The sequence below is a fragment of the Mesoplodon mirus genome, assembly GCF_964341445.2.
Source record: "Mesoplodon mirus genome assembly, chromosome: 14".
Lineage (NCBI taxonomy): Eukaryota > Metazoa > Chordata > Mammalia > Artiodactyla > Ziphiidae > Mesoplodon > Mesoplodon mirus.
This window is the reverse complement of record NC_138990.1, coordinates 49,026,706-49,039,845: the sequence shown is the minus strand read 5'-3', so window position 1 is coordinate 49,039,845 and position 13,140 is coordinate 49,026,706. Positions and strand designations below refer to the sequence as shown.

At 39.5% G+C, this 13,140-nt stretch overlaps 1 protein-coding gene across 4 annotated transcripts in view; it reads right to left on the bottom strand.

Moving 5' to 3' along the window:
- Positions 1-280: 280 nt before the first annotated feature.
- The window catches only part of LCLAT1 (lysocardiolipin acyltransferase 1), a 182,447-nt gene continuing 169,587 nt past the window's right edge, over positions 281-13,140 (bottom strand). For all 4 annotated transcript variants that reach the window (XM_082642804.1, XM_082642802.1, XM_082642801.1 and 1 more), the window contains one exon: positions 281-4,578. In XM_082642804.1, the coding sequence (XP_082498930.1) occupies positions 4,076-4,578 (503 nt within the window). In that variant the 3' untranslated portion in view covers positions 281-4,075. The remainder of the gene's footprint in view (positions 4,579-13,140) is intronic.

The window sequence follows — 13,140 nt, the reverse complement described above, 5'->3', positions numbered from 1 at the left end:
GACCCCCTCCCTTGTGGAACGACCACACTGCCCTCAGGCTGAACTGAGATGGAGGAAAACCAAGTTCTGATGACATTCACTGAACCCTGAATTCAGCTGCGGCCCCTGGACTTTTTCAGTGATGAAGGCGGTATATTCCCTTTTTGCTTTGGCATTATGTTTTAAACATCTGTGAAAGAGAGTCCTAACTGGTCAGCTCTTCCTCAATACCACATGTTATAATACAGTAACAATGTAGCCGCCAGTCATTCCTGCAAAAAACAGAAACCCAACACACGAGTAAACTATTGAATTCACTCCACTTTATTCTGGGATGTATACTACAGAGAACACAACTCACCAACATATCAGCATACATAAAAAACTAAGGCCATTCTGTGAGTTATTTTTAAAACGTAGTGTTTTTGCACATGATCTTTTAAAAAATGAATTACCAAAACCAAGGTTCTCTTCTGAGATAAGAATTTAAGGTCAGCACAAGACAACTTTAGGGCCATGTCTAATCTGAAGCTCATCATGTGACAAGAGCGTTTCTGCAACATAAACAATAGCCCTGAGGCAACCGCTACCTCCACATAAAGCTCTCTTTCCCAGATGTCATCACAAAGTAGTATTGACCCCAGTGACCAGTGTTTTAGAAACCATTTTTCTCCCAGTGAACAGCAAAAAGAGACTTTTACCTAAGAGACACATTGCAGAATTCTTGGAACAAGAGAAAGAAAGGGACCCGTAACTAAGGCACTGAAAGCACATTATTTATATAAAGAAATGTAAACAATTTAATACCAACAGGCTCCCTCCATTAGTCTCTGTTATAAAAGTGCACAAGGGCAGCGTGGTCAGGCCAGAGCTTGAAGTCCGAGTGAGGTGGGAACGTCTCCCCTTCCTGGCGAGTTCAGTATCGGCTGCTGATGGACGACGTCTGACGTGGGGCTATGGATGTAACTAATTTCAGTGACTCAAGTGGAAGCTGGGATTTCTCCCCATCTGTGTTTTAGCAGCCTAACAAACAAGGATTTTATTAAGAACTTTAAATTATGGGCTCTGACATTTATTTTTCTTTTAGTCTTTTACCATGTTCTTCTACTGAAGTTTACAATTACTTCGGCTTGTTTCATCAAAGAGGCCTGGTGGGAAAACTTGTGACCTAATCAGTGCCCTTCCTTGTAGGTTCCTGTTTTAAGTGTAATGGTTCATGTCCCATGTAAACCACACTTGCTTTATTTAAATCTTGTCTGAATGGTAAAGATGTAACAAATGGACATACAGCACTGTAAACATTTCAAACTCCACTGAGTTTCCTTTGGATGGACTGGTGAGAGTCCAGATGCCGCCAGAGAGGCGGCTGCTGAGTCCAGAGCAAGAGACTGGGAGGTGGGAAGGGGTCACAGCTGAGGCCAAGCACAGTACTGTAACTGCATTAACCTCTACGTGACACTATCAATTTTAGAGTCCAAATCATGGACAGTGCATTTTTTTAAATAAGAAAAAGTTGTGTAGGAAAACACAAATGATTACAATTTTAAAAGAAGCCTTATTGCAAACAAAACAAAACAAACGAACAAAAAACCACACGAGAGACCAAAAAAGGCAACATTTTTCTTTTTGAAGTTATTTCTAATTCTTAGAAGTACAATGTCTCAGTTTCAGTGCTTATGAATTCAGGGTACTAAAAAAGAGTTTGCATTTTATCTTAAACATGTTTTTTATGATCAAAAGAAAACATGTTTTAAAAAGGAAGAGCTCCCCTTTTACAGGTTTCAAAGGGTTCAAGAGGACTCGCCGTTAAAGCCAGACCCTGAACCAAGGAGCCTTGAGCAGTTGGAGGAAGAGCAGCCAGGCTACATTACAAACACCTGTGGAGCAGAAAACTCAGCGTTTCTCTCTGACCCAGGACAAATGCAATCCTGACTGTTAAACTACTTATTTCCAAATATAACCAGAAGTCTGAGAGAGGCCTAAATTAGAAACCTCTTTTATTAAGGGGAGGAAAAAAAAGGTTAAAAAAATAACCACCTTAGAAACCAAGGAAGCTGGGTCTGCAGATGTGCCTAATAACTGATTAGTAGCCCCCGCCCCGGCAGGATTAGAAACAGCCTTGGGAGAGGAGTTAAATACAGGTTGGGCTCTTCAGCAGAGGCACTAGTTAGTTCTCTTCCAGTGAAGATGGTGTGCCAGCAGAGTGCTGCGGTGGCTTTCTGAAAGAAGTCGTCTGCTGGGTAAGTCTAGCTCACAGCGGGCTTGCCTGTCACAGCGATGCCGGTTTCCACTGCCGGCGGAAATCACCGCCCAGCACAAAGGAGATGTAATTAAGGAGAAGGCACTCACGCCAAGAGTACACAAAGCTAGAAACAGTGTTTGAAGCTGGTTCAAGGCAGGAATAAGCAGACAGGTTTTTTAACAGTAAAGACTTTTTTTCCCCCTTTTTCTTTTGATGCCTGCAGTTTCCATTCATCATTACACAATTAAGTGCCTCCCTATGTTTTGTTTTTGTTTTTGTTTTTTTGCGGTACGCGGGCCTCTCACTGCTGTGGCCTCCCATTGCGGAGCACAGGCTCTGGACGCGCAGGCTCAGCAGCCATAGCTCATGGGCCCAGCCTGGGATCTTCCCGGACCGGGGCACGAACCCGTGTCCCCTGCATCGGCAGGCGGACTCTTAACCACTGCGCCACCAGGGAAGCCCCAACAGTAAAGACTTTTAATTGCCCCATATTTTCTGCTGCACTGACCAGCATTCCCATTAGGACCAGAAAAAAAAAAAAAAGAAAAAAAAGAAAAGTAGCTGCACGGCTCCAGCAGAGTGGAAACAACAACCACACATTTGTTTTTTTGCCTCAGAAGGAGACTGGTGCTGTTGACTGCTGAATTTTCCATTGACTCCAAATAACAGGAATATTTAGGTGAACAACACAATTGGTAAAAAGTGGGTTTTACTAATGAAAGAGGAAACCTGGGACTAAAGAGAGAGCGATCCCTCACTATCATTAAAACAGGATTCATTTTTGTGTGACCATTTTGGTTTTAAGAATAAAACTTGTCAAGGATTGAATAATTTAAGTTAAACCATTACAGCCCTGTCTGCAAGTGCTGCTGTTGATTCAGTGGCAGAAGTTAGATACCCATGCACACGCAGAAAACACAATAACCTTCCTTTTTGTGGCAGGTTTTAAAGAAATATTTCAACCAAGACACAACTTCAAAAGAGCGTTTCTGATGGCAATAAGAGAACGTTCTTCTACGCTTTCCTTTAAAAAGGTAAGTGACTTGATTTTTATAATGCAGAAAAGCTACACCTGCTAACAAGCTGTAAAGAAACCAGCACGAAACATGCAAGGTTACACAGAAGTGAAGAGCTAAACTGTATGAATTCCTGGCTTTAAAAATTCAAACTAAGGTTTCTGAGTGGAGAGCCTGCGGTTGCTCCCTGAGACTTGTCCAGCTCTTATTCTCCACGTGAGAAAAGGGCACCGGTGGTCTTCTGACGTCTAGGTCAGTGCACAGCAAAATGCCAAGATTTCACGAGTAATGAAGGGCTTCCTATTAAAATGTTTGTTCAGCTTAAGGACAAGGGGTTTCTGTTTTCTGGTCTTGAGGAAGGATGCAAGGGTTTGATTGGCATAGAAAGGAGTGCGGGGACAGGGCTGAGAGGGAGCCAGGAGGAAGGGCCCTCACCTCCATGGTCAAGTGCCAGCACTTGATCTGGGCCAGTGCTCAGGAGCCCCAGATCTGCCTCCTGTCTGGGGAGTTTGTTAGGAAGCAGGATTGGGCCTTTAAGAAGATCTTGTGTGTACCTTGTCTGCTAACAGCCTGATGATTGTTTACTAATACTGTGGCCCAAGTTATTTCACAGCGATTGCTCCCTGCTACACAGTGTTGAAATTACATTCAGAGATTAAAAAAAAAATCGTGTGTGTAGCAATATTTTCCCACAAAACTAAGTGCAAAATATCTTTAACAAATAATGACGATAGTAAGAAATATTTGACATAGTCATGCAAAAAAGCATCTCGGTTTACAAAAGCTTAGAACATTTCCAAAATACCCCCTAGGTTTTTACACTGTGAACCTTACAATCTTACTCCTTTTTCTTTGCATTTAAATGTGGCTGTTTGTGTAAAAAACGGTAACATGCAAGTTCAATGATCTCCAGTCCACCAAATACTCTCTCCTGCAGCACGAAGATGACAATGATGATTATAAAATACCACCGAACAAGGCTGTATAGATAGATGAGCAGGCACATTGCAGGGCCAAACAGGGTCCAGTACAGTATGGAGAGCAATTTGACCACAAGGACCCTGAGCTCAGACTTGCAAGGTGGAATGACAGTCTGCCCCGTAAAGTAAAAATTCTTCTCCCCTTGATAGAAGGAGCGCAGCCTCTCCTCTTTCTCTTCCCACCGCTTGCGGCACCAGAGCTGGAGGTCCTCCTTGGATGTGGGGAGGGTGTCCACTGGGTATCGGTGGACGTGGAAGTGGATCTCCTTAGGAAAGTCACCGAGGAGGAGGTGCCTCTCTGTCTGGGGAATGTTGTGAGGGTATGCCACCGTGATGTCATGGACAGCATCCAGGTTCTTACCTAGGTTTTGGAAAAGATAAAAATACAGATGGAGTAAAGATCAATTCAGACAGCAATGCTGATTCACAAAATCAGGACCAAGTGAACCAAGATGAACAAACAAGGGCTGTAAATACTCATGTCCCTATGCTCTTGGGTCAATATTTACCAGTCATTTTTAGTTTTTTATCTGCTTGCTAATTACCACAAAGGCCTTTAGAAAGAAATTACCTTCATTTGTAGAAACGGTAATCTGCCATTCTAGAACTAAACGAATAAGCACATTAAGTTAGATTTGAGATAGGAATTAGAGCACAGACAGCTCTTTTACACCAACAGGACTCACCGTTTTGAGACCTCCTACCAACAATAAATACACCCTCTCTCTAAATAAAAAACTTGCTCACCATTAACCCAATATTATCACGAAAGCTATTGGAAAGAAAAACTCAGAATCAGACTTGATGAAGTGGTCAGACATGCATGAAAACTTCCATATGATTTTTTATTTCTAGAAACATCAATGTGAAGTCTGAATAAGACCCTGACCCAGTACAGCACCATCCTTAGAAGTCTCATGATTTAGTTACTTTGGGGTTAAGTGTTGTCGGCAAAGTCATATGCCAGATGCTGGAGATAGGGAAGTGAATAAAATATGGTCCCTAACCTCACTGCAGAGCTCACAGCAGAATCAGGGGGTCGGCAAGTGCAGTGCCCTAACAGGGGCCTGTGGAAGGGGGGAGGGAGCCGGTGAGGCAGGAGAGCAATGGCAGGGTGAACCTCCCAGCAGAGAACATTGGGGGGCTGAGGGCACTAAACACAGGCTGGAGGCATTCAGTTAAGGCCCTCATTGTCAAACTTGAGAACTGGAACTCAAGTCTGTAGGTGACAGAGAAGCACCTTAAATGGTGGAGAACCACTTAAGGATTTTAAATAGAAAAGCGACCAGAATTTGTTTCATTTTAGCAGGGATTAGCTTGGGGGCAGTAATAAGAATATTTTGGAGAGGACCAGGGGCAAGAGAGGTCGGAAAAGTAATTTGATTGGTCATTACAAGGCAAGAGATGAAGAGGAGGTAGGGACTAAAGTAAGTGACATGTCCAAAAACATCACAAGGAAGAACTGACCTGACGGGGGGGCGGTAATTTTGAGATTAAAAATGTGAGTGGAGTTCAATCTTTAAGGAATCAAGAGGATCACCTATGGAACTCTGTAACGAGGCCCAGGGAGGTTACAACACAAAGCCACATACAACTCTTGACTGCTGACAAAAGAGCTTACTTTTCAAACTATCTTATCAAGACCTCTTGGCCCTGGGGCCTCTAGCCAAGGGGAACCCTTACTACCAGACAAGTTAGCTTCCTCCCAGAAGGTAGCAGGCCAGGGGTTGGCAGGCTTGCAGAACTTGGTTCATACGTAAGTGACAATAATGAAATGGATACTCAGAAGTTGAGATGTGCCTCTATTTCATTTACCAATTTATAATAGCTAAAATAATGCATAATGGATTAAGAAAAGATAAGTTCCTGCAATTACAAAGGAGTTAAACTATCTTTAAATTTTCTGGTATGAAAACAACAGACCTTTCAATATGCAAATCAACTTGGGTACATGATTATTAGTAGAGCCCTACTCACCAGGAATGGGGGAGGGCCAAGTCTTTACACATTTGTATGTTTAAAGTGAAAGAATGGAGTGAAGAAATCCCCGTTTGCCCAGATTCAATTATATAGTTCAGTGGCAGAATAATAGAAATGTAAGTTTTGTTTCTTTTTAATCCAAAGTGATCTTTAATGGAGCCGATAACAACTGAAATGTCTTTTCTTTCCCCATTCCATAATCAAATGTATGCAGAATATACAAAAATATAATTTATTTTGGATATCATTTTAATGCCTGCTTTTAAAAAAATTACAAATAAGTTTATTTTCTATTAGAGCTAGATCCATAAATCTAACTACATGTATTAGATAGTTTTTGATAAAGCAGCTTGTCACCTAAGATGTATTTGTGTTAAAAGAAAATGCTGAGGCCGCTGGTTTTGTGCACCATTTTTCAGATTAATTAAAAAAACCCAACAGAATAAAAGTTGGAATTAGTAACTAAACAGTCATCCACTGTGCCACTTTGACACTGACATGTAATAGTACGTGGCTAATAATAGGCATGACAAATTGGCACTAGTTAGTACACTTAGAAGAACAGCTTCGAGTGGACAGATTGGGATAAATTTAGATGAAAAATACCGATAAAGAAGACACTTTCAGCTTCAAAATAATAGGGCGTGCATGAATCACCTAAAATCAACTGGTATTAAGGCTCAAACAGTACCATTTTCTTTGTTGGAGAAAACACGACCGTTTCCTACTAGGGACATTATTCATTTTTCCTTCTGTACAAGTTGGATGCATATGGAACAAAAGGTGGAGTCAGGTGGCTTCCAGCCCTGCCTCTTATCAGCTCTATGGCTTGCCAAGTTCACTAGAAGCCTCATCTGTAAATGTGGATGATAACAGTAGCGACTCTCATAGGGTTTTGTGAAGATCAGTTGGAAACAGGACTGCGGGATGCTTAGAGAAGTGCCTGGCAGGTGGTATGTGCTCCGACTCTCTTGTGATTGTTATTCCTCCAGGTGGGAGGATCAACTACAGCACTTGAAGAGAGGTTCTGTTTAGGCTGCTACCCTTTACCTTCCTTTCTCTAGATTTCCTCTTCCTTTGGGAGAGAGACAGGTCTGTTGTAGTGACTCTGAGTTTTACTGTCTAAAATGCAGTCCACTCCTTTCCCACGGTATAGAAGCAAAGCTGTTTAGGGGATTGACCTTGGCTCTAGGGGTAGGTCCCAATTTATCTCCTGATACATATTTTTCTCCATCCCTACTAACTCATTCCTTAGACATTTTGAGCTCAGCATAGATATTAAATCCTCTGAGGGCATTCGGAATTAGAAACTGATGATTTGTGCTCTAGGATCATTGGTCTCTTGTCCCATATTGTTGTTGCTGTTGTTTTTTTTTTTTTTTTTTTTTTTTTTTTTTTTCTTTTTGCGGTATGCGGGCCTCTCACTGTTGTGGCCTCTCCCGTTGCGGAGCACAGGCTCCGGATGCGCAGGCCCAGCGGCCATGGCTCACGGGCCCAGCCGCTCCGCGGCATATGGGATCCTCCCAGACCGGGGCACGAACCCGTATCCCCTGCATCGGCAGGCGGACTCTCAACCACTGCGCCACCAGGGAGGCCCCTGCTGTTGTTTTTTTAATAAGTCAAAGTTGGTGCCTACTCTTCTTCTAAGAAAGAACCATCCTGTGCTTAAAAAGCAAATTTCAGCTGAAAGGTGAAACTAAAAATGGTATCCTTGTGAACAATCTTGCTTATCCAACCTGAGTTCAGGTCTTACATATTAATTTTAGGGACATATATTTTCACTTTCCTATCCTAAATCTATTGTACTTTTGTGTTTTCATGTGTAAACGCATGAATCTTTTCAGTTACAAATCTCTCTTCCGATGGGCATTGGTTCTCTGGATCTTCAAAACAAGTTTTATTTTCTAGGTAGAGTGGAAACCTGTTGACATTTTCCATAATTCGACAGTACTGGTGCATTAGTTGAACATCAAAGGCAAGATGTGAATAACAATACAGCACTTGCTGAGGCCAGATACACATATATACACACATATACACACGTGTATATAAAACATGTTCCTTGAAAAAAGATATATAAACTTTCAAAAATGAGATCATACCATATACACTGTTTTATAACTTTGTTCATGCACTTCCCATCCATGCCATTAAAGATTTTCTAATATGTCACTTTATAGATGTATAATATTTGATTTTATATATATATTAAAAAATTACTTTGTTTTCAGGTATTTAAGTTGTTTTCACATAAACAATATTTAAATATCTCTCAATATTTAAATAGATATCTTTGTAATTAATAATAAGGATTTTCTAGGATAAATTCCAATATGTTAAATTGCTGGATGAAAGAACATGAATACTTTAATAGGCTTTTGCTACCTATGGGAAACTGACCCCTGCAAAGGTCAATTTAATAAACATGCAAGAAATGTATGGTGGTACTTTCCTTTTCACACTTTTACTAATGCTTGGGATTGCTATTTTTGGAAAGTTGCCAAAGTATGTCATTTTTGTTTTAATTTGTATGTCTTTGATTAGATAAAACAAGTTCACTGGATATACACTGGGACTATTCCTACCTGTTTTGGAAATTCAGTTAGTTGTCATCTTACGGATTTGTAAGACCTCTTTATATTGTACATGCTTTAAATCTTTTACACTAATTTTGGTCATCAGGCTACTAGTGTTTCCCTGGCCACTAATGAGTTTATTTTGTTGGATTTGCTGCTCTGTGAATGCAGCTCCACATCCTTTATCTAGTGCCTATGGGCTGTTTGTCTCTTTCTAGTCAACTTGCAAAGCTCCTTCTTTATCATGGATTATTAATACTCTGTATTCTTTTGTTGCAAGGTTTTTTTTTTTTTTTTTTGCGGTACGCGGGCCTCTCACTGCTGTGGCCTCTCCCGTTGTGGAGCACAGGCTCCGGACGCACAGGCTCAGCAGCCATGGCTCAGGGGCCCAGCTGCTCCACGGCGGCATGTGGGATCTTCCCAGACAGGGGCACGAACCCGTGTCCCCTGCATTGGCAGGCGGACTCTCAACCACTGCGCCACCAGGGAAGCCCTGTTGCAAATTTTTATAAATCCACTATCGCCTTTATTTATGGCATCTATCCAATACTCATGTGTGTGTGCATGTGCATGTCTGTGTGTCTATACAAGTTCATTTCTTTTTCGGTTACAGCTTTTGGATTCCTGTTTTTGTCTTCCCTGCCCCTAGACTGTATGTATATTTTATATTTTTCTACAAGTTGAAAAACATTTTTCATTTAATTTTATAATCTAGCTTTACTTTCTTTCAAGACATTCATTTTTCTAGCATCCTTTATTAAATAACTCCTTTTTTCCCCACTGTTTTGAAATACCAACTTGGTCATATATTACATTCTCAAATATATAGATATCCAGTCTCCCTTCTCTCTTCTGCTCCATTGATCTGTGTTTATTCCTGCTTTCCTTAGTGACTTAATATCTAATAAGGCAAGTCTGGCTGTTTTCTTTTTCACACTGTTTTGGGCTCCTGCTGGCACCGATTTTGCAATATACATTTAAGAGTATTTAACTTAATTCTAACACACACAAAAAAAACCCTTCTCAACTTATCCCGAAATTGCATTTGTGTGATATTTACATTATACTTTTGAAAGAACTGACACTTTTATATTGTCTTTTCAAGGAAAAAGTATAAGTTTCCATGTGCTCAAATCTTATTTTCTCTTCCAATAAGACTTCAGTTTTCTTCACATAACTTCTGTGGCTTTCTTTTAAAATTTATTCCTAAATAATTTCATAATTTTTTTATTATGGTAAATGGAATATGTGTTCCTACTTCTGCTTTTAGGCAATCACTGCTTAGAACAGAGAAAATCAACTGTTGTGTATTTATCTCATATGTAGCCATATTAACAAATTTTAAGTCTACTTGATTTTTTTACTAGACTCTTTTTGACTTTCTAGATTTTCTATCAGCAGCAAAAACACAGCTTTATGTTGAATATTCTCATCTTTATGGTCTTTTCTTAGTGCTTTCACTAGCATTTGCTTAATAATAAAAAGCATAGTTCTGACTTTAACCAGAATGTGGGTTTTAATGCTTCGGCATATGAGATACTGTTGAGTTTTGGTAACACAGTATTATATTTAAATAGTTAACTTCTATTTTGTTCTAATTTTTATTAGGAATGCCTTAAGTTTATCAAATCTCTTTTCAGCATCTATGGATAGGATCAAATATATATATATATTTTTTTTAAAAGAAAATACTGGTCGAACATCTGTATGAATCAAAGTAGTAGCTAAATATTAAAAAGAAAAATATTAGAAATGCAAAGAGAAATTGAAAAATAATAAAATTACAGTGTAAGCTTCAGTATCTTTCATAGTAGGACAACTCCAGTAGATAAAAAATAATTAAATAAAGGAATTGAAACTACTGATAAATTTAATAGACTTATACAAACCCATATATCCCTCAAAAATATTTTAAAGGGGGTAGGATCCCTGGAACACTTTGATGTTTGATCATTTACTTGGTGGCAAGAGGATTAAAACACATTTTATAAAAACTTATATTTTATAAGTTACATTCTCACATCAAGATTCCATAAAAATAAAAATAAAAATAAACAACAAAATATAATAACTAAAAGTGTTCTGGGATGTTAACTCTGGGATGGAAGATGAAATCAAAAGAAACATCATGAACTACTTAAAAAAGAATGAAAAAGAGAATCAACGGGATACAGTATAGGCTGTACTAAATAATAAATGCCTCATTATTAAAGAGGAAAAATAGGGCTTCCCTGGTGGCGCAGTGGTTGAGAGTCCGCCTGCCAATGCAGGGGACACGGGTTCGTGCCCCGGTCCAGGAAGATCCCACATGCCGCAGAGCGGCTGGGCCCGTGAGCCATGGCTGCTGAGCCTGCGCATCCGGAGCCTGTGGTCTGCAACGGGAGAGGCCACAACAGTGAGAGGCCTGTGCACCGAAAAAAAAAAAAGGAGGAAAAATAAAGAGAAATTACTTATCTTGGAAATTGGGAAAAAAAAAAAGAAAAAGAATCCAAAGGGAAACAGGAAGAGAAAATTACTAAAGATGAAAAGCAATAATTAATGAAACAAAAGTAAGAAATAGTGAAAGAATAAACAAATGCAAAAGCTGGTTATTTGACGAGATGAATAAAATATTAAACTCTATGAAGATGATTAAGGGAAAAAGAGCATACATATTTAAGATCACAGTGAACGAAACAGAATCACAGATATGGAAGAGATTAAAAGAATTACGACAACGTGAATCTACACGTGATGATATACACAAACCACAGTAGAAGATCCATGTGTATATATACTATATATTATACTTCAGATTTGCTTGGTGAAAATTTGTGTTCACTTCAAAAATCATAAAATATCATTATTCACTCTATTTTCAACAGAAATGCAAGCTATTGTTGCTGTGTAATAAGGACAAGGAGCATGGGTGCTAATTTTATAGGCAGGCCAACACAGCTCATGCACCTTGTCTCCTCAGCTCCCGGGAGTTTAGTGCAGAATTTACAAAGCAAACATAGACATCAATGAATAAAATAACACAATGTGCTATGAAGGGAAAGGGACAAAGAGTTCTAGTTCCAAATTGTTTTCACTCCTAGGACCTACTAAGCGTAACTGCCACTTACAGTGGTGCATCTGTAGATTGTGTCATTGATGACACAGACTTATTTTGCCTATTCTTTCAAAAATTCATACTCTTTGTTTTCATTACTCTTTAAAAGAAGATGTGCTAACATGATGTTTAGAGAAGACATTCAAAATTCAATGTAAAAAAACAAGAGCAATAACAATATAATTTATGTTACTGTTGGATTCAACAAAAATTTGTTTAGATGTTCCAAAACCCATGGACATGAATCAATACTGGATTAAAAGATTAGAAGTGTCAGCATATGCATACTCTGCTAATTTGCTAGTGTTTGAATTAAATGAGATCGGAGACAGCACATTATTATAGTCTCTGTGCTTTGAGGTTAGGATTGAAGATGACTAATGATGCACTTGGACAATGCCATGTATTGAATGCCTACTAAGTGCCAGGCATTATTAATTCAACAAGTTCTCTATGGAGCAGGTACTGGCTGTAGTACCAAAAGCTGCAGGCAGTTGGGGTACACTGGTGGACAAAAGGAAGATCCCTCCCTTGTGGAGTTTATCAGGACAGTCACTTTTAGATATGTAACCACCCTTGTGGTGCTATCCCTCTCTTGCAGTTGTGGAAACTGAGGCACAAAGAAGTTGTCACTTGCTGAAGATCACAGTTAGTTAGCCACTTGTGTCTAATGACTACAAAGCCTTTCCACTATGCTGCTCTACCTTCTAAGAGCTGCACATTAAGAACAGGAGCTGCAGAGTCAGACTGACCTCGTTTGTACCCACAGTCTTATTAGCCACGTGACCTTGAACAAGTTACTTAACCTCCCTGGGCCTTAGGCTCTTCATCTGCAATCTGGGAATAATGCTTCCCTTGGAGGGCTAGAAGAAACAAAAGGTATCTGTCAGCCAGTCTGTAAAGGCAGTCTCCTGTACTTAGTAAGGGTGTCAATTCTATGCAAATGAAAGATCTTGGTGTTTTTCAAGTTCTTTCAATCTGGCACTGTGTTATTTTCATCTTTTAAGTATATCATGCACATATTCTGATTAACAGAGTTTTGCTATAGTTTTATACAAAGTATAAATGATTAAATCTTGTATAAATTTCTGTTATATACTCCTGGGATAAAGCTTGATTGATTGATCCACCAAACCACAAGCTAGGCCCTACTGTCCATTACGTGGCAGCTATCTAAACCACAGTGGAATGTCTGTTACAATCTTGTAAATCTAAAAAATTTATGGTAAATGGGCTTCCTGGTGGCGCAGTGGTTGAGAGTCTGCCTGCCGAT